This window comes from Coregonus clupeaformis, chromosome 15 (genome assembly GCF_020615455.1).
Source record: "Coregonus clupeaformis isolate EN_2021a chromosome 15, ASM2061545v1, whole genome shotgun sequence".
Classification (NCBI taxonomy): Eukaryota; Metazoa; Chordata; class Actinopteri; order Salmoniformes; family Salmonidae; genus Coregonus; species Coregonus clupeaformis.
Genome location: NC_059206.1, coordinates 45,614,050 through 45,635,913, shown reverse-complemented (window position 1 = coordinate 45,635,913; position 21,864 = coordinate 45,614,050). Strand labels below are relative to the sequence as shown.

The following is a 21,864-nucleotide window of genomic DNA, read 5'->3' as shown; positions in this document are numbered from 1 at the left end:
CAGATCAACCCTAAACCTAGCCTCAACCACTATTCTAACCCCTAACCCTAGTTTCATGTCCCCATCCCAGATCAACCCTATACCTAGCCATAACCCTAATTTTGGTTTATCATACTTGGATTGATTTATCCTGCTTTTCTCTGTGGATTCATAAGGTACTGGTGCTAGCTCTCCCTTTGACCCAAGGTGTAGGATTTCCTTTAGGATTCCTGTAGGATTTTTCTGCAGTTTTCCTGTGTGAGTGTTCGTGCGTGAGAGAGAGAAACGTAAATCATCTAAAAGAGAGACGATATGGAGACAGACAGCATTTTATTAGGGAATGTTCTCCTGGTCCACACATTCTCTTATACACATATGTACAGATTAAATAAGGCACATGCCATAGTGGACACTCAGGGAGTTATTCTGTACACAAGTCAAAGGCAAACAACCAAAACACATATTTAACAATATTATTAAGTCCACCATCAATACATGTCAATGTTGTTATTTACAATTAAATTCTGTGAGGGGGGAATGAGAATATTACAGTAGCAAGACCAACATGAGCGAGGCCATCTTACTGGCATGAGTCAGGTAGCCTGATTAGGGCAATTCCATGTTAAGTGATTCAGATTTTTCAATTTAAAATGTATGTCAAACTAGAAACAAACCGTCATTCTGTTACCAAACTTTGAATATGCACTGTTCTTCAAGTAAATGTGTTTTTGTCAAATTTTCAGTGGAAGTTGTTAAAATTAGTCCTTTTGTTGTATGGTTTGTTTAACTTTGCAATTATTGGTTTTTGTTTGACATACATTTTAAAAGAATACATCTGATTCTCAGCATCACTCTGTTACCATGGAATTGCCCAGTAACATCACTCCCATGCTTTTTAATTAACCATCAGCTTCATCAGAATAATAATATAATTATGATCCTTTTCTCCTATCGTTAGTCCTTGATACAGAGACATTAAGAATGACTCCTTTGTATAGCCAAATGGCCCCAAGTCAATATTGAAGCAATGTGTTTTCCTGTATGAATAGAACCAAATACCTGGGTTTCTAGGGCAGTGATGCTGCAAGAATTACTGAGTAATCGACTTCACTTCCAACAGTATGCAGAGCTTTCTTTACAGTTGCAAAAGCTTGGGCTTGAAGACAAACAAATAGGGCCAGTTGCTACAGCACAATGGGAAAAAACAAAGTCTTTATTTGAACTAGCCACCATAACCCTACATAACAGTCGTAAACATGGCATTGTTATGACGGGTTTTGAAGGGGTTAATGTGGCTCGTTCTAATAAAATGTTACAGCGAAAACAAACAATACTGTTATATGGCTTTAGATGGACAGAGCAGGAACTCCCCTTCTCTCTCGCCCTCTCTTGGCCGTGAGGGATAGAGTGGCTCCTCCTCTCCTGCAGAGGGTACTGTTTGTCCTTGTGTTTTCCCCTCACTCACACAGCCACTCCGCTTTCACAGAAAGCAATGCCAGACCAGACTGGCCCAGAACAGAAACTGCCCACTGGGACTCTCTGTCTTAGCAGTGGCAAGGGCAAGGCGAGAGCAGACCTTGAACCTGGGAAAACTCTCACTCTCTCTCTCCTTCTACCGCTATCTCTTGCCTTGCCCTCCTCCCGTGGGCCTGGCAGAGAGGCGCTAGGCCAAGGACATGTCTCTAGGGGATGAGTGTCTCTAGGTGGCAGCAGGAGGAGCAGCAGCGTGTCACAGTTTGATGTCCTGAGACTCAGACATCTTGGCCAGGGTCTTCTTCACTCTCAGAGCAGTGAGGCGAGATGCAGGGTTGTGGGCCCAGCACTCCGTCATCAGCTTCCCCATCTGTCTGAGACACTAAACACACATACCGAGGTCAGAAATCAACATACACTCATCAAACACAGTAGCCTATGTATGAGTATACTGAAGTCAAGCATAGAACATATATTGTAGTAACAGAATCAAAGATTTTTCCTTACCTCATCACTGCTCCAGCGGTTGGCGAAGGAGGGTCTCTGTCTCTTGATGCACACAACCTCCCTCATGTCTTCATAGGAGGGGTCAGAGGACACCAGGTCATGGTAAGGCAGCTGGTACTCCTCTACGATGCCTACAGGACACGAGGCACATGGAGAGAGAGACGTTAGATCTCCACATAATGTACTGTGTCATCACACCTGAGAGAGTAGTAAGATGATACACAGACTGGAAGGGGGTAAGATAACTGAACAGTAGGGGTGTAACGGTACACATATTCGTACCGAACCGTTCGGTACGGTCCAAACTGTGAACACGAATGAATACATAAAATAAATAAAATAAAATAGGTCTATAGGCTATGTATGCCTTGAGTAAAAAATAAAAAACAATTTCAGGCTATTCCGTTAAAACATCTAGAGCCTATGCGCATGTTGTAATCAAAATTCTAATCTTAATTGCCGCATTTCAAATGATACTTTTAGCCGTTCTTTTAGCACGCAAGTTAGGAGATATCTAATCAATGGAAGATGGAATTAAAATGACGGAATTAAAAGTTAAATGAGAAGGATATGCTACGACCAACACAGTTAGGCTGCTACTTAACATTCTGAAGGGAGTTGTTGTTATTTGTAACTATCGTACTGGGGGAACGCGCATGCAGCCTCAATTAGCCTACCTAGCTAGCTAGCTTAGCTAACTAACTTCTCTCAGTTTCATGCAGTCAAGACAGGTACTACCAAAGACAGTATGAAGATAGGCAGAAACTGCTTCTCCAATAGAAATTCCCGATCACACTTGTAGGCGATCTCATGGCGATGTTGGCTAGCTAAGCTCATTCGCAGAAACACATCGGGTCTAACATGTTCAACTACTTAAGACATTGACTCGAATCTAGGTTGTGACTTAAGATTGAGCGAAAATGAACATCTAAGGAAGAATCTTAAATTTTTCTCATTGACTTATCAAACCCCAAACCCCGGCCTGGTCTGGTCTGCTTGGTCTGTTTCGCAAGCATTTCCAGAAGTCTCGCGATGTTGCGCCTCTGGGTTTAGAAACTCTGTATACTACGTTGGATGATAAATAACCTAGAAGTTTACTAGAGCGAGTCGGCTTGGTTGGTTGCCTTCTCTCTCAGTCTCTCCCTCCATCCTCCTTGCTCCTTGCTCCCTGTGTCACTCGCTCACAGTACACACACCACATGGCCCATCAGCCTGCTAGAGCGCCACCTCTCTCTACCTTACACTTTATCAGCTTTGGTTAATAAACTAGCTTAACAAGCTTCCCTCACTCGGATCGGACCGGGTCTGCATCCAACAAGGTCTATACGGAACGGGTCTAGTTGTCCTCGGGTCTGTTCGTAACGGGTCTCTATAGCCTATATAGAGACCCGGGATGGGAAAGCCCCATGTCCATTTCGGAAGGGGTCCAACCTTTTAGACCCGTGAAGACCAATACCCACTCTATATAAGCAAGCCCAAGTTGTCAATGAACTGGCCAATGCACCCTGTGTTGCGCTTACTACAGATGGATTGACCTCCAGGGCCACATTCAGTTGCCAAAGGTTGTCGAACGTTGCAGATAGAAATGCCATGAATAGAGCCGATGTGATTCCTTATTCTACATGTCAGAAAGGCATGTTTGTTCTACACTGCCTATTTCTATCTGAACGTTCCAAAACATTGCGTCCTGCTGAGTGGGAGATGAGAAGTACCGTGCTACAGACACGCCGCCTTTATGAGAGTGTTTACAAAGTTGGTATTCCTGACTGTGCTCTCATCAGGCATTATATGGCTCATGATCTATTCCTGGGTTAGTTTAGCATCTTTTGCCAAATGAACAAAAATGTAGTACGTCATTTCATTTTCCCGCTGTACCGAAACGAACCGTGACCCAAAAACCACAATATGTACCAAACCGTGGGTTTGGTGAACCGTTATACCCCTACTGAACAGTGTTAAAAAATAAAGGTTTGAATACTATTTTTTTTAAATTGGACAAGCATTTTGGCAAATGTCTGCATGCATATGGTCAAAGGTCACATCAGTTTACTTTACATATAAAAGTTATATCAGACATTGTGAAGCAGAGCATTGTGGGCCATGCCTGACCTCCAGATACGCAGCGCCGGGCGATCTCCCAGAGGATGAGGCCGAAGCTGTACATGTCGGCCATGATGTAGGACTGGAAGTGTTTCCTGTTCAGACTCTCATCCAGGACCTCCGGGGGCATGTAGCGCTTTGTGCCTACCCTAGTGTTGGGAGGGATGTCCACCTCATTGGTGTCACTGAGAGAGGGAGGAGTAGAGGGAGGAGGTGGGAGAGAAATACCACATCTTTTCATCAACATTGCTCCTTTAAAACAACACAGTCTTTGTATAGACATGTATTTCTGGTGAAAAGTATAGAAACATAACAGCGTAGAACAAATCTGCTTTATAAAGATGTTTCATTATCTCTACATTCAGGACCTGATGTATGTCAGATGTCCCTTTCCTGTCCTACCTGATGAATTTGACGGCAAGACCCAGGTCTGCGATGCAGCAGGCCCCATTCTTCTTTACCAGGATGTTCTTGCTCTTCAGGTCTCTGTGGGCGATGGCTGGCTTGCCCTGGGTGCCAAAGATCTCTGTGTGGAGGTGGCAGAGGCCTGACACTGATGAGTAAGCCAGCCGAAGCATGGCTTTGATGTCTAGCGTGGTGGACTTGAGGTAGTCATACAGAGATCCACTCTCATGGTAGTCTGTGATCAGGTAGAGCTGGGTCCACGACCCTGTTCCCTTTATGTCAGCTGCTATGAAGCCTGGGTAGGGAGGAGACGGGGAGAGATCTTTGAGGAGATGCAAAGGGCTCGATTCAATCCGTAGCGTGGAATATCTGCGTCGTAACGCGGTTGACATTTAGGTAATTTCCGGTTGAGCAGACAAATACAGCGTTTACTGTGAATGGAGTCTCAGTGAACGTGGTAACATTGCTTTTAAATGTCACTCGCACTACAATGCACTTTAAATGTCACTCGCACTACAATGCAGATCTTCTGGCTACGGATTGAATCGAGCCAAAAGACACACACATATAGAGATGCACGCAAGGATGCACACACACACACAGATGCACGCACACACACACACCTCGCTGTCCTTACCCAGTATGTTCTCGTGTCTCATGAGGACAGTTTGGTAGATCTCGGTCTCTCTGAACCAGCTGGCCTCCTCGGTGGTGAAGAACACTTTGACAGCCACTCTCTCTCCTCTCCAGCGACCCATCCACACCTCCCCATAGCGGCCCTTACCTATCTGCTTCACCATCTGAATCTGCTTGGCTATGGTGCGCTGCACCTGAGCACAGGGGAAAAAAACACACACCGTCATCAGCATCAATAACTAAAATGAACATTGTAATCGTCAACATCATAACATCCTATTTCATTGTACAGCATAATCACGAGAGTAAGATCTTTCTATAACACTGTATTGCTGGACTGATTTTGCCATTGGTTGCTGACGTGTGTGATGTGCAGTGTTGAGGTCTCACCAGCAGGGGGAGTCCTGATCCTGAGCCAGAGCTCTGGGACTGTTCTATCAGGTCCTTCAGAGACTCTCCAGGGGGAATGTAAGTCTCATCCTGCTCCAGACCAATACTGTAGTGAGGCCGGGACTCCTGACGCTTATACCTGGAAGAGACACATGGGTAAACCCCTTAGTAATGCAATACTACAATTCTTCCAAAAGCATTACATTGGTCTATGTTACCAATCTCCTCAATGTGTGTCAGAGTCTAAGTCCATGTGTGTTTTCTCACCTGAAGTAACAGAAGACGATGATGAGTGCCAGGATGATGCTGCACACTGTGACAGAGATGAAGAGAGCCATGTGGTGGATACTGCTGTCCACGTAATCTACAGGAGAGAGAGAGAGAGAGAGAGAGAGAGAGAGAGAGAGAGAGAGAGAGAAAGAGAGAGAAGAGGAAGAGAGAGAGAGAGAGAGAGAGAGAGAGAGAGAGAGAGAGAGAGAGAGAGAGAGAGAGAGAGAGAGAGAGAGAGAGAGAGAGAGAGAGAGAGAGAGAGAGAGAGAGAGAGAGTCAGTCAGTTCACACATCCACAGAGCCAAACCTAACACTGGGGTCAACTCAACAGCACCAGTTCTCCATTCATCTGTTTATAACAGTTTAATTCCAAACCCTGCCAAATCTCAGAGATGGGGACAAACTCTTATTTTCCACTCTCCTCCCCCCACTTCCCCGCTTCTCTTGTTCCTCTCTCCCCCTCCCAGTGTGTGATCGATCAAATCCCCTTCCCGAGAAAAAAAACCCAGATTGGGTGTCACACTGACATCGCCACGGCAACCCCTGAGGCCCAACGCTGCTCTGGGGCTCTAGCCTTTCTGCCAGCCTCCTGTCAATCATTTACACACACACACACACACATGCACGCGTGCATACACATACACTTGAAGATAGACACACACATGGAAATGATCTCATTTTACAATTTGCCTCGTTTGACAAATCAATTTGTCTTTGACTAATTTCCATGATAGACGTAACGCACCACGCACACACACGTACGCACGCACAGAAACACACACACACACACAGTGTTGGTGTCTAGCTAGAGGAGTGACAGATGGACAGATATCTCAGATCCGTAGCGGGGCAGGAAACTCAAGCAGGCCCTGGGGAGAGGCTGTCCTTTTCATTAGAGGGTGAGAGAACAAGCCAAGCCTGCCAGCTCCATTTCACCTGCCTCCCACTGTCTCCCCCCAGCCTTCCCCTGTCTTCCCCCTGAGCAGCAAGTGCCACTCCAGCCAGCACTATACACTGTGGTTTGTAACAGTTTAAACTGTCACTACCCATCACACCCCAGTGCAGGTTGAAGGAGCCCACTATGAAAGCCAAGAGTTTCATTCACTGTGTTGACTGGGTGGAATTCACTGTGTGTGACTGAGTGTGTGTGTCTTACCAGGGGTCCTCAGTGGTGGTAAAGTAGGATACAGGTCTTTATTGCAGAAGTCCTGGTCTGTACAGCACTCTAGAGCCCTCCTCTGACGGGCATTCCCTGTGTCCTGTTGTGACCCACCATAAACACACTGTTACATCTACACAACTCTAATGGCTAGACAACAGTTTGAAGGACTACAGATGTAGGATCTTAATTTGTTCACTATTTTGTTGCTGGGAATGCAATTCGAGGTTTAAAAAGGATTCTACAATTTGTAATTTCCGTTTTAAAATGTCAGACTTGATTTGCCCTAACAAAAAATGTATCAATCCCTAAAAATTGTTTTCCATTAATTATAATCCACATAATAATTCACATTTCCTATTGCTGCAGGATTATTTTCCTGCTGTAGCAAACTGGCTCAAATTAAGATACTACATCTGTATAGGCTATTTACAATGTTGCTTATTGATGGTGAGACAAGGCTGGTCTAACACATTGCTTTCATTGTAGAGGTAGTAGGTTTGTTAAGGTCTGATTTGAAGAGATTCCTTTGAGAGCTGTAGTGAGTCATAGAGGGTTTATAAGGACTTACAAGAGCTTATAAAGCTGGTTCAACTGTGGTTCTACAGTGCGCCTGCACTTGATGGCGTTCACATACACACCACACACATAGCAGACTTACCCTGCACTGGAACTCTGAGCCCACCAGCCCCAGACATCCAGAGGTGAGCACAGGGAGACTTCCCTCTTCATCCTCCACCATGGTGAAGCAATAACCATCAGTCCTGAAGAGATAACATTATCATCATCAATATCAATATCATCATCATCTGGGACTGTTCCATTGTCAATCTTTCAACATAATATGAGAGGATTTCACTCTCAGCTTGTTTAATAATGACAAAATTCATGGTGCTGAGAAGGTTATATCGGCAATCAAAATCAAATGTAATAAACGCTACTAGACGTGGATGGAGACAGTGGGCATACATCTGTCCCTAATTATGCTTGTATTTAAATAATATCTCATTGCCGTCTGAATTAATTTCTTCCACAGTGGCTGTGACACACACACCAGTGTATTTTCCATTGAATGAATTAGAGTTCTACAGGATAGTAACAGATATGAGTAAATGCCTCTGCTGTGTACTAATGACTGCAAGCTAATTACACATTAGATATTAGATACAGTGGATTCTAAGAAAAACACACCAACCGTATCAACACAGTTCTAATTTTGTGGAATTTGTATGTGCGTGTGTGTGTGTGTGTGTGTGCGTGTGCGTGCATGTGTGTGTGTATCATACCTGCAGGTATTGTTGGTAGAGTCTTCAGGACAGTGATGGTAACAGTGACACCAGAGTATCCTCTGTGCTGGAGCCGGGGCTGTATTCCCACCCTCCTCCCTCCTACTGTCTGATCTGTCTCTCCCAGGGTTCCTCAGTAACATTGTGTCCAACACGTTGGCTACAGAGACACAGAGAGGGGACAGAGCAAGCTTATTAGACCCAGGACCAGGACACACTAAACACAGTTATATCACAAAGAGGGGATGGCGTAAGCTTAGACCCAGGACAGACCAAACAGTTATATCACAGAGAGGGGACAGAGCAGGTTTAGTCCCAGGACAGACCAGGCATAGACCCAGGACAGACCAAACAGTTATATCACAGAGAGGGGACAGAGCAGGTTTAGTCCCAGGACAGACCAGGCATAGACCCAGGACAGACAAAACAGTTATACCACAGAGAGGGGACAGAGCAGGTTTAGTCCCAGGACAGACTAGGCATAGACCCAGGACAGAGCAAACACCGGTATATGGATACTGTATCATTCAAATGGCTGCACCTACCTTGTAGTAAAACTTAAGTGCATACATAACTGAGGTAAATTGAAGTTAAATGCTCCACTCTTCAACTCCCTCTTTCCAGACATGCTTGAAAAATCAAAATGTCTTGGCAACATCGCCATAGTAATGTAGCCACAGAAACGGTGACAGTGTCTGGTGAAAGCTACCCTTCTGTTCTGTTCTGGCCTCGACTCAATGTACCTGCCTGAGACTGGAACAACACTGGTACACTTAATACTCTCTCAAGAAAGAGCTTTTTGTGCTCAGTGTGTGTGTGTGTGTTTCTTTGTGACAGGTGCGTGTGTGTGCATGCGAGTTAGTGTGTGTGTGTGTGTCAGTCTCGACAGCAGTTCTGGAACGAGTGTGTGGCATGTCGTTTCAATATCCAAGGCCATATATCTTACACTCGTTATGGCAGACCAACCCAACAGAACCCTCGTGGCTACATGTTTGTGTGCCTCAATATTTTGTGAGTATATGTGTTTACGATGTTATAGAGCACTCTTAAGAATACTTATACTTCGCTGTCAGTAGGAGCAGTATCTCCTATACATTCATGAATACAACCCAAAACAGCTCTAAAGAATGTCTGTGGATATGTGTGAATATGTTGTTGGAGACCACCTCTTTAAGTTGGCATTGTATATACCAGCTCTAATGTTTTAGTACACCTTCCCAGTCCCGACCATCCTACCTCAGAGAGAGGCATTTTAACACGTCTCAAACAGTGTTACTGTGGGTTAGCCAGAAGAGAGCAGCTATGCCCTCACACGTGTTTCATTCACACTACAATAACAGCCCAGGGCAGGCTCAACTGCAGAGCAAAACAAGGTTCTGTTCATATACTTTACTAGAAAAACTGGGTGCTCGTGTTACCAGCGAACCTTGCCTTTTCCACCTTTTAGCCTTCCACCCATTCAGCCTGCTTCACCAGAGAGAGGTAGGAAGAGGACTGAGCGCTCAGAGCACCTTGACTAGTGACTACGCCAACTTTGAGAGAAGCAGTGGTCATAAGTCTATATTATACTGTGTTAAAGAGATTCTACGGTACTTTTGCATACTTTTTACTAAGCCAGAAGTTCTGAAATGATGGAGGAGGGATGGGATGCTGAGGAGTATTTCTGTCTGTAATAAAGCCATTTTGTGGGGGGGAACTAATTCTGATTGGCTGGGCCTGGCTCCCCAGTGGGTGGGCCTATAACCTTCAAGGCCCACCCATGGCTGCACCCCTGCCAAGTCATGTGAAATCCATAGATTAGGGCCTAATGAACCTATTTCAAATTACTGAGTTCCTTATATGAACTGCAACTCAGTAAAATCTTTGAAACTGTTGCATGCTGCGTTTATATTTTTGTTCAGTATATGAACTACACATTGACACATCCAGCCCAAAGCAGGAGGTTTAAAAAATACTTTCTTAGTCACCAAAGTATCGGAGCATGTCTTTAAAAAAGTCTCATATGAGTGACAATAAACACAAAGATGTCATGACTGATAACAACACAGAGAAAACAGACATTCTGCAGGCTTTATAATAAGTGCTACATCATTGTACCTACTGTAAACCACTGCAATGATGAACTGAGACTTAAATGGTCACTGTTTGTGCTCCATGGCAATGCTATTAGGAGGAGGAGTGAGCTTCGGTCATCCAGGGCATGAACTAGTACACCACAGGCTCCCTGTAGATCTAAAACCCACATCCCCACTCCAGCCAGCCATACAGTAATACACGTGTATTTACTTGCACTGAGGTAAATATTGTGTTCCGCACCACCTCGACCCTGAAAGTGCTAACAGAACAGGTCAGACCAGTTGGTTGTTATACAGCTGTATACACAAATGTAATAAATCCACTAGCGTTTTGATGGCGAGAAATGTCCATGTTTTATGTGCCAGTATTATAGTCTTGGGGTCAACTTCTCATCCTGAATGGAGAACTGGTGCTGTTGAGTTGACCCCAGTGTTAGGTTTGGCTCTGTGGATGTGTGAACTGACTGAATCTGAATCTCTCTCTCTCTCTCTCTCTCTCTCTCTCTCTCTCTCTCTCTCTCTCTCTCTCTCTCTCTCTCTCTCTCTCTCTCTCTCTCTCTCTCTCTCTCTCTCTCTCTCTCTCTCTCTCTCTCTCTCTCTCTCTCTCTCTCTCTCTCTCTCTCTCTCTCTCTCTCTCTCTCTCTCTCTCTCTCTCTCTCTCTCCCTGCCTCCCTCCCTCCCTCTCCCTCTCCTATTGGCAGACAGTAAAAATACACTGATCTACTGTACTCATGGATCCTGATAGTCATAGTAATTCATTACTCAGTCTATGGCAGTCTAATCTATAGCCTTGCAAGCCACATGATCTCGCCAGTTTACGTGGATGTTCGCTACACGGATAGTCCAGGGGTAATCAGTCTGGTAATTACTAGGTTAAGTCTAATCAACACACTCAGTCAGTTCATCAGGCAAATTAAAGGAACACTTTTCAAATGTGGACAAGACATTTTCTCAAGTCAGTAAAGATTGAATGTTTCTTAAATAGGTAGCAGGGTGAAAGCCAGCCCACAGTGCAGCTGTTGAGAACTGGAGGTGTACAGTATGTTGCGAGTACTAACTGTAACCATTGAGAGCAGCTTGTGAGTGTTCCGAAGTGTGTGCGTGTGTGATTAATGAGTGCTGCCGAGTCAGAAGAGAGCAGAGCAGACATAACCAGTCAGTGTGTTCCTTTAAGAGCCGCACACTCCGTCCACTCTAATCTAACCACCCTGTCCGAGGAGTGGTCTGAGCCCATGGTTGCACTGACTATCACACATTCCTTCTCATGTGTGTATCTGTTGTGCAAATGTGGAAAACTACATTCGTTTTATGAGTTTATCAGTGGCGTGATTCTGTCCAGATCAAATAAATAAATAAAAAACTAGCGTAAAGGCAGAACAGGGGGAACAGAATGGACAGAGACTCCTTTTTTCCCACTGCAGCAGGCCAGTTAAAGGAAAGCTCTATCCATTCCAAGTCACTGTTGTCATTTTTCTTGTGAGGGAAAGAGAACCCCCCTCAGACCCCGGGGCCAGAGGCATGGTGTAAATCTACAGGCTAGGAGAGCTGCTTAGTCTCTCACTAAGATCCATTAGAGCACACACTACCTCTCTCCATGTAGAGTCAACTTCCCTCTAACTCCCCTCTCCTAATGGACTCACAGAGTGATGGGGGGCTGCTGTTGTTTCGGGGAGGGAGAAATAGAAGAGGGCCTATGCCAACCCCTGGTCCCCTAACCCCTAAGTAGCCATTCTGCCCTCGGGGATACAAGGTTCCCTCTCTGAGCAGACCCATGGCCTGGCATAGGGCACTTTCTGGCCTGTGTTACATGCCCACTCTCCTGGCCCCTGATTGTGTTAGTTTTTAGAGGCCAACACAGAGGCGGTTAAGGGTCCCTGGAAAAGTGCAAATCAATCCCAGAACAACAGCAAAGGACCTTGTGAAGATGCTGGAGGAAACAGGTACAAAAGTATCTATAGCCACAGTAAAACGAGTCCTATATCGACATAACCTGAAAGGCCGCTCAGCAAGGAAGAAGCCACTGCTCCAAAACCGCCATAAAAAAGCCAGACTATGGTTTGCAACTGCACATGGGGACAAAGATCGTACTTTTTGGAGAAATGGGGGTCAAGTGCAAGTGCTTTTACAGAGTATATGGGGTGTAGACACAGGGTGAGGGAGACTCAATCTCTTTTACATGAATCCTATTTAATACACACTCCTCTAACAAAGAGATGAATTCTATATCTCTCTGTTTTCACTCATGTTTATAGTATGTGTCAGCTGAGGGAACCCCCCTCAACTCTTCTGAACACTAACATACACTACAAAAGTATGTGGACACCCTTCAAATTAAATTAGGCTATTTCAGCCACACCCGTTGCTGACAGGTGTATAAAAATGAGCACACACCCATGCAATCTCCATAGACACACATTGGCAGTAGAATGGCCCGTACTGAAGAGCTCAGTGACTTAGGATGCCACCTTTCCAACAAGTCAGTTCGTCAGATTTCTGCCCTGCTAGAGCTGCCCCGGTCAACTGTAAGTGCTGTTATTGTGAAGTGGAAACGTCTAGGAGCAACAACGGCTAAGCCGCGAAGTGGTAGGCCGCACAAGCTCACAGAATGGGACCACCGCGTGCTGAAACGCGTAGCGCGTAAAAATCGTCTGTCCTCGGTTGCAACACTCACTACAGAGTTCTGAACTGCCTCTGGAAGCAACGTCAGCACTAGAACTGTTCGTCAGGGAGCTTCATGAAACAGATTTCCATGGCCGAGCAGCCACACACAAGACTAAGATCACTATGCGCAATGCCAAGCGTCGGCTGGAGTGGTGTAAAGCTCAGCGCCATTGGACTCTGGAGCAGTGGAAACACATTCTCTGGAGTGAGGAATCAGTCCGACAGACAAATCTGGGTTTGGCAGATGCCAGGAGAACGCTACCTGCCCAATGCATAGTGCCAATTGTAAAGTTTGGTGGAGGAGGAATAATGGTCTGGGGCTGTTTTTCATGGTTCGGGCTAGGCCCCTTAGTTCCAGTGTATAGAAATCTTAAAGCTACAGCATACAATGACATTCTAGATGATTCTGTGCTTCCAACTTTGTGGCAATAGTTTGGGGAAGTCCCTTTCCTGTTTCAGCATGACAATGCCCCCGTGCACAAAGCGAGGTCCATACAGAAATGGTTTTTTCGAGATCGGTGTGGAAGAACTTCACTGGCCTGCACACAGCCCTGACCTCAACCCCATTGAACACCTTTGGGATGAATTGGAACGCCGACTGCGAGCCAGGCCTAATCGCCCAACATCAGTGCCCAAACTCACTTATGCTCGTGGCTGAATGGAAGCAAGTCCCCACAGCAATGTTCCAACATCTAGTGGAAAGCCTTCCCAGAAGAATGGAGGCTGTTATAGCAGCAAAGTGGGAACCAACTCCATATTAATGCCCATGATTTTGGAATGAGATGTTCAATGAGCAGGTGTCCACATACTTTTCCTGGAGAGCTACCATCCTGTAGGTTTTTGCTCCAACCCTAATCTAGCACACCTGATTCTAATAATTAGCAGGTTGATAAGATTAATCAGGTTAGTAACACCTGGGGTTGGAGCGAAAACCTACAGGAGGGTAGTTCTCCAGGAACAGGGTTGAGCAACCCTTCTCTATACCTACAGTGCTTTAGAAAGTATTCATACCACTTGACTTATTCCACATTTTGTTGTTACAGCCTGAACTCAAATGGATTAAATATATGTTTTATCTCACCCATCTACACACAATACCCCATAATGACAAAGTGAAAACATGTTTGTAGAAATTTTTGCAAATTTATTGAAAATGAAATACTGAAACATTTACATTTACATTTTAGTCATTTAGCAGACGCTCTTATCCAGAGCTACTTACAGTTAGTGAGTGCATACATTTTTCATACTGGCCCCCCGTGGGAAACGAACACACAACCCTGGCATTGCACATAAGAATTCACACCCCTGAGTCAATACTTTGTAGAAGCACCTTTGGCAGTGATAAAGCCTTCCCACACCTGGATTGTGCAACATTTGCCCATTATTCTTTTCAAAATTATTCAAGCTGTGTCAAATTGGTTGTTGATCATTGCTAGACAACCATTTTCAGTTCTTGACATTGATTTTCAAGTAAATTTAAGTAAAAACTGTAACTCGGCCACTCAGGAACATTCACTGCCTTCTTGGTAAGCAGCTCCAGTGTAGATTTGGCCTTGTGTTTTAGATTATTGTCCTGCTAAAAGATTAATTAATCTCCCAGTGTCTGGTGGAAAGCAGACTGAACCAGGTTTTCCTATAGGATTTTGCCAGTGCTTAGCTCCATTCTGTTTATTTTTTATCCTGAAAAACTCCCCAGTCCTCAACGATTATGAGCATACAATAACATGATGCAGCCACCACTTTGCTTGGAAATACGGAGAGTGATACTCAATAATGTGTTGTATTGATCTGCCCCAAACATAACACTTTGTACTTTGTATTCAGGACAAAAAGTTAATTGCTTTGCCACAATTTTTGCAGTTTTAATTTAGTGCCTTGTTGCAAACAGAATGCATGTCCCGTGTAGCTCAGTTGGTAGAGCATGGCGCTTGCAACGCCAGGGTTGTGGGTTCGATTCCCACGGGGGGCCAGAATGGTAAAAAATTTATGCACTCACTAACTGTAAGTCGCTCTGGATAAGAGCGTCTGTTAAATGTAATGTTTTAGAATATTTGTATTCTGTACAGGCTTCCTTCTTTTCACTCTGTCAATTAGGTTAGTATTTTTGAATACTACAATGTTGTTAATTCATCCTCAGTTTTCTCCTATCACAGCCATTAAACTCTGTAACTGTTTCAAAGTCTCCGTTGTCCCATTGTGAAATCCCTGAGTGTTTTCCTTCATCTCCAGCAACTGAGTTAGGAAGGGCTGTTACTTTGACCATATTACCACGAGTCATAACGGCAGTCAAATTCTAAGTGACCGTTTAGTCATGGTAATTAGGCTTCTCCAAGCTCTGATGCTGCTGATGGTCATTAGTAGCCTACCAAACTTGATAACTGCCTGGTACTCAGCACTCTATTGACCCTCTAATCTCTCTGACATCAATGCAAATGTATTACAAATTCTAATCAAACACTTCATGAGAGCCCATGAGCTCATGTTCCGCAACATTTCTATAGGCTATGCAATTGCGTGAGATGGCCTGTATTAAAAAGAGGAGGATCCCATCAGCTTTCTATAGGCTAGGCCTACTATATTTATTTATCAACTTTCCTAATATTAAGCACATTGCTTCTCTTTACAACAGGAGTACCTGGCATGAAAATGAACCACGGGAAAAGCATCCTCCATTCGCTATTTAAGTGCATAAATTACATGTATTTTTTTCCGCTGCCCCTGTTTCGAGACAGGTGCATGATAATGGTCCATCCTAAATCAAAACAAATTTCACACATATATTATTTAGTATACAGTACCAGTCCAAAGTTTGGACACGCCTACTCATTCAAGGGTTTTTCTTTATTTGTACTATTTTCTACATTGTAGAATAATAGTGAAGACATCAAAACTATGAAAAAACTGTGCAAAGCTGTCATCAAGGCAAACGGTGGCTACTTTGAAGAATCTCAAATATAAAATATATTTGGATTTGTTTAACACTTTTTTGGTTACTACATGATTCCATAAATGTAATATGTGTTATTTCATAGTTTTGATGTCTTCACTATTATTCTACAATGTAGAAAATAGTAAAAATAAAGAAAAACCCTTGAATGAGTAGGTGTGTCCAAACTTTGGACTGGTACTGTATGTAAAGTCAAGATTAAATCAAGAATAGTGTGGGTGACAATATTAGCCTGTCACTTGTGAATGATATATTATCACTTGTGAATGATGCCCAGCTTAAGGCAAGAAACAGCGCATGCTTTTTTTGGCAACTTTTTCAAATCATAGTGGCACACCTCATGTAGCCTAGCCCATTAGCCTATATGTTTTAATAAGGTTTTTATCACACCTAAAGTGGCCAAATAACTTCTTAAAATGAAGCACATTAAAACGCTTTACAACGGGTGTAGAACCTAACTGACATACAGTACATACGCAGCGCTTGAGTTTCAAGTTTGGGGAAGAATATTTTCACCATAAAAATGCATCTTTATAATAAAAGCATTACATGCATAATCACATTTATGGTCACTTTTGAGAATGGTGTTTTCCTGCTAATGGAACATTTGCACTTATATCTTACTGCTGTGTGCACATTGCTGTGCTTATAATGTGAAAAAATAGCCTAATAGTTTATCAACATTTTAAGCTAAACGTTCTCATCTGTTGCGTCAGGCTCATTGCTTGTGGTTGTATTAATTTGGGCTCTATCGCATCCCACAACTGTCCCAGACTATGTTTGGGAATTTGTATTTCTCACACAGAATATAATAGGTTGACTTTTGTGCTATGGTGGATAGTAGATTGACATAGGCTAGTGTTTTTGCTGTTCGTTAGGCCTACTCATCTTGTTGGCTGACGAAAAGTAAATGTGGACAGTTTTTCCAATATCTTCAATACGCGCCTCAGAATTGGATAAGGACGTGCGCAGTTACGTCCCCGATGTGTCTGTCTTCACTTGTAGCCTGTGAGAAAGACCCGATCACGTGACGGAGAGCCATGTGAGTGAGAGGTGCTTTGGCACGCAGCCGGGAGAAGGGAATTATAATTATTATATTCAGCCCAAGGGCACAACGGCCACTGGCCACAAAAGGCATGGATTTTTTTAGGTGGCGTTACGGTCACACAAAGCAGAGCTCATGCCTTTCATGCTACTTATTTCTAATCATCATTAGAGTCACATCATGCAGCCTTAGAATGTATAAAAAATCTAAATATATAGCCCAACATTTGTATCACAACTAAAATTACATAAATAACTATAATTAAAGCATATAGGAGTACCTGTTTCTTTGTTAACCGCTCAACACAGAATTGCCGCATGTGCTCACTACCTCAAATCATTTGGAGAAAATATCCTTTCTATTTTATTCAGCTATGTTCAATTGTATTCTTCATACTAGAAAATAATATAAAATAATGCCACGGAATTCTAAGCAAATCTTGTCTGCTAAATGAACTAGTGTAGCCCACAGCCATATGGCATAGCCAGATCACGGCCTAACATAAGGACAATTCAGAGTATGCTATTCGGTTCTTCTGAAATAGACTACATTTTCTTCATATCATGTTTCTTTAGACCTGTCTAAAATAAATAATGGATTTATTGTGATGGTGTAGGCTATATTACATGGATTTATTAGACTTTTTTTAAATGTAGATGTTCCAAAGGTCTGTATCTGTGGCTTGTAGGCTATGTGTGGAAGCCAGGAGATGCTAAATGTGTTTATGTTAATTACGGTCAATTACCGTCAGACCGGCAGTTATTTGATTGACAATCACCGGCTGACAAAATTTTATGACCACCACAGCCCTAGGAAGGACGCCTGTATCTTTGCAGTGACTGGGTGTATTGATACATCATCCAAAGTGTAATTAATAACTTCACCATGCTCAAAGGGATATTCAATGTCTGCTTTTTTTATTTTTACCCATCTACCAATAGGTGCCCTTCTTTGCAAGGCATTGGAAAACCTCCCTGGCCTTTGTGGTTGAATCTGTGTTTGAAATGTACTGCTCGACTGAGGGACCTTACAGATAATTGTGTGTGTGGGGTACAGATACGAGGTAGTCATTCAAAAATCATGTTATATTATGCATGCAACTTATTATGTGACTTGTTAAGCACATTTTTACTCCTGAACTTATTTAGGCTTGCCATTCATAACAAAGGGGTTGAATACTTATTGACTTATTGAATACATTTCAGCTTTTCATTTTGAATTAATTTATAAAATAAAAAATAAAAACATATTCCACTGACATTATGGGGTATTGAGTGTAGGCCAGTGACAAAAAAATCTCAATTTAATCCATTTTAAATGAATGCTGTAACACAACAAAATGTGGAAAAAGTCAAGGGGTGTGAATACTTTCTGAAGGCACTGTACATACCAGTACTGTTTTCATTATAGGTTTCTCTGTAGACTTCCCTGAAAACGTCTTACAAAAGCAGAATGGCCTAGCTAAAACATCAAACTCTCATGAAACAGACACAGACACAGTAATAAGGATTGAATACAAACACCTTAAGAGTAGTTCTCTCTTTCTTACACACCCCACACGCGCACGCACGCACACACGCACGCACGCACGCACACACCCACACACACACACACACACACACACACACACACACACACACACACACACACACACACACACACACACACACACACACACACACACACACACACACACACACACACACACACACACACACACAAACAAACAAACCTTTTGTTGTGTTGTGTCAGCCGCCTGGCGTTGCCAAGGTCACCCCGAAACCTGATCTGCATCCCCCACACATTCCAAAGGCTGTTCCTCTAATGAAATACACACATACCCACACTTCATACTGTATTACACACATACACACTGACAAACACACACACACACTTGCTGACACAAACCCTCACACATGAACACACACAAAGTTTTACTAGCGAATGAAAACATTTAAGTGGATGTACCGTGCTAACTCAAGCCAACAACTGTCTAACTTGTATACGGTGTATGGTGGTTATAACAATAATTTAGAAGATAACACAATAAGTTAATAAGGCTCAATTAGTCCTTCCATGAATGTTAACTCAACATGAGGGAGATGTTACTTCATCTTAGGGTCCGACAGACAGAGAGAGAGAAAGAGAGTGAAAGTGAACAAGACAGAGAGAGAGAGACAGAGATAGAGAAAAAAAGAGAGAGAGAGGAGAGATACAGAGAAAGAAAGAAAGAAAGAAAGAAAGAAAGAAAGAAAGAAAGAAAGAAAGAAAGAAAGAAAGAAAGAAAGAAAGAAAGAAAGAAAGAAAGAAAGAAAGAAAGAAAGAAAGAGAAAGAAAGAAAGAAAGAAAGAAAGAAAGAAAGAAAGAAAGAAAGAAAGAAAGAAAGAAAGAAAGAAAGAAAGAAAGAAAGAAACCAACAGAGAGAAAGAGAGAGGTATAAGTTCCTCCAGGTGTCCAGAGTAAATCACCTCCTCAAAGGAGCCATCTTCCCGTACGTCTCCTGAACGCCCTCTGACCCTGTGGGGTTTCCAACACACCGCCGAGCTGCCACGCAGTCATACATCATCCCCTGTCTCTCACCCTTCAACCCCCCTCACCCCATCTTAACCCCTCTTAACCCGTATAGGCTTCAAAGGATCCTGTCACACTACACACAGGGGCCCGATGGTATGACAGGCAAATCAAACCATGCCCTCATATCAATCATCCATCCTTCACCTTGATTGGTCTGCTTGACCCCCACCTACTCCTTCCCCCTCATGAGAGGCTCTGTTTCCCCCTGCCTGATGCCTGATACCCATCCAGACTGGAGAGGAGGAGAGCATCTGATCCACATCGTGGACCCTCAACAATCTGTTCTGTGTGTGACCAGGGCCTGACCATAGAGATGTTATGCTGGCGCTAGAGGGGCACCCTGGGGCTCCCGCCGTCCGTCCTCCTATGGAACTAATGCCCCAGCAGATTTATGGGCCGCACATCAAGGGAGCCCCTCCGATTTGTGGCCCTAGACACACACTGTGCCCCCCTGAGAAACCTCTTACCCTCATCCCCTCTTCTCCGGCCCAGGCCTACGACTCACACCAAGCTCTACCTTTCAGGGCTTAAAGGATGATTTAGCACAGAGAGAGAGAAAACCTTCCACATGTCTAGAGAGAGGAGAACCACAGAGCCATGCTATCTCTACAACAAATTACCCCTTCCAACAGGGAATGGACTGGCTGGAGAAAAACAGCCATTTGTACTAGTCTAACTGATTGCAATTCCTTTCAAAACTGTAAAGTTGTGGACATGCATGTATAAACACATTGGTGGTGTGATAAGGACGATGTCGGTGTGATACTAGGACTCTGTGCAGGTCTTGCTGGCTAGCTCCATCAGCATGCATCGTGGCAGTTCTTCCCATGATGGCAGATCAAAGGCTTCACCTCTCAGTATGCAGACTGAACTGTCTGTCACCAGCAGGGCACTTTGCATGTACGTGTGCATTCATCTCAGGGATGTTTTCCATTTCCCATTCAAAACAAAACTGGAAAACAGGCCGCTTATCACACAGAACACCTGTAGCCAGAGGCAGGGACACACACACACCTCTGCTCTCTCTCCCTGTCGTGGACAGAATCGCATGCACACACTCACACACATACTCAAGCATATACACACTGGGAAAAACGCACTCACGCATGATCACACACTCTAACTCATTTACCTGAGCCGTGTGATTAATCTGATGACTAGTGAGTTCCAGTAAAGTTCTATCTGATAAGAGGGGTGTGTGGCACGGAGGACGGCTGGTCAACAAAGCGCCAGCCTGTGTCTCGGTTCCCCAGTGATGTGTCACTGTGCCAGTAACAATGTTAACAGTAACAGGCCCTACAGAAGCAGGTTATTTCAGGCTAATCCTGAATACCTGGGTTGGGATAGAATTGATTGAGATCCTGTGATGCCAGATATCGTTCAACCGTTGCCCAAACCAGATCAGTCTATCATCTCTAGATGGAATGAAAGAATAACTGCAAACCACTGTTGAACGTGAAATAGGAGCAATGTGGGGAATTCAATGTTTGTGCATTGACGTTAGTGAAAGGGAAGTTTCTCTGACAGATATGGAAGGAACGAAAGGTGTGAAAGAAAGCAGTGTGTATGTTTGCCTGATTTCAACTGAACACGCATAGAGGAGCATGAGCCTGTGAGGAGCTGAGAGGATCCAGCCACCTCTCCCTGTCCGTCTCCTGTTCAGTGACAAGCCAAACCTCAGCCTAGGCTGCAGCCCCTGCCGTCTGTCTGTCTTCCAACACCATGTTTAGACACAGAGCGCACCATGGACCCACTAACTCCTCTACAGCCCTCTGCCAAACCATCTCTCTCACACACACGCACAGGCATACAGTGACACACACACACACACACACACACACACACACACACACACACACACACACACACACACACACACACACACACACACACACACACAGACTGCCAGACAAACACACATGCTTCCAAAATAACAAACTAAAAAAGACATGTGAAAGCACGTACACATACACTCACACACAGACACATGTACACAGGCGCGAACAAACACAGACATGCACACTCACAAGGGATCCAAGACAAAGCCCCATGGTTTCATAGCAGGCCAGCATCAGCCCCACCTGCTCTGTGTCTATCAGCTTATGGGGTGTCTGGGATGTGTGTGTGTGTGTGTGTGTGTGTGTGAGAGAGAGCTAGGTTACAGCCACAAGCTTAACACACATCTCACTAAACTTTGATTCGGTTTGTATAAATCCAGTCTTGTATAAGACCATACCGTCACACATAATTTTCAAAATGATGTGAATTAGGCTTAGCTAATAACGCCAACGGAAGCGGCTTTCATTGAAGGTTCTGTCCTTCCTTATTTCTCGATCTCACTCATTCTATCCCTG

At 43.9% G+C, this 21,864-nt stretch overlaps 1 protein-coding gene across 4 annotated transcripts in view; it reads right to left on the bottom strand.

Moving 5' to 3' along the window:
* Positions 1-292: 292 nt before the first annotated feature.
* LOC121582171 (bone morphogenetic protein receptor type-1B-like) overlaps positions 293-21,864 on the bottom strand; it is a 112,988-nt gene continuing 91,416 nt past the window's right edge. For all 4 annotated transcript variants that reach the window (XM_045225188.1, XM_045225191.1, XM_045225189.1 and 1 more), the window contains 10 exons: positions 8,206-8,365; positions 7,581-7,683; positions 6,917-7,019; positions 5,758-5,854; positions 5,491-5,629; positions 5,102-5,294; positions 4,462-4,759; positions 4,069-4,244; positions 1,960-2,090; positions 293-1,834 (listed from right to left, as the gene is read on the bottom strand). In XM_045225188.1, coding sequence (XP_045081123.1) covers positions 1,709-1,834; positions 1,960-2,090; positions 4,069-4,244; positions 4,462-4,759; positions 5,102-5,294; positions 5,491-5,629; positions 5,758-5,854; positions 6,917-7,019; positions 7,581-7,683; positions 8,206-8,365 — 1,526 coding nt within the window. In that variant the 3' untranslated portion in view covers positions 293-1,708. The remainder of the gene's footprint in view (positions 1,835-1,959; positions 2,091-4,068; positions 4,245-4,461; positions 4,760-5,101; positions 5,295-5,490; positions 5,630-5,757; positions 5,855-6,916; positions 7,020-7,580; positions 7,684-8,205; positions 8,366-21,864) is intronic.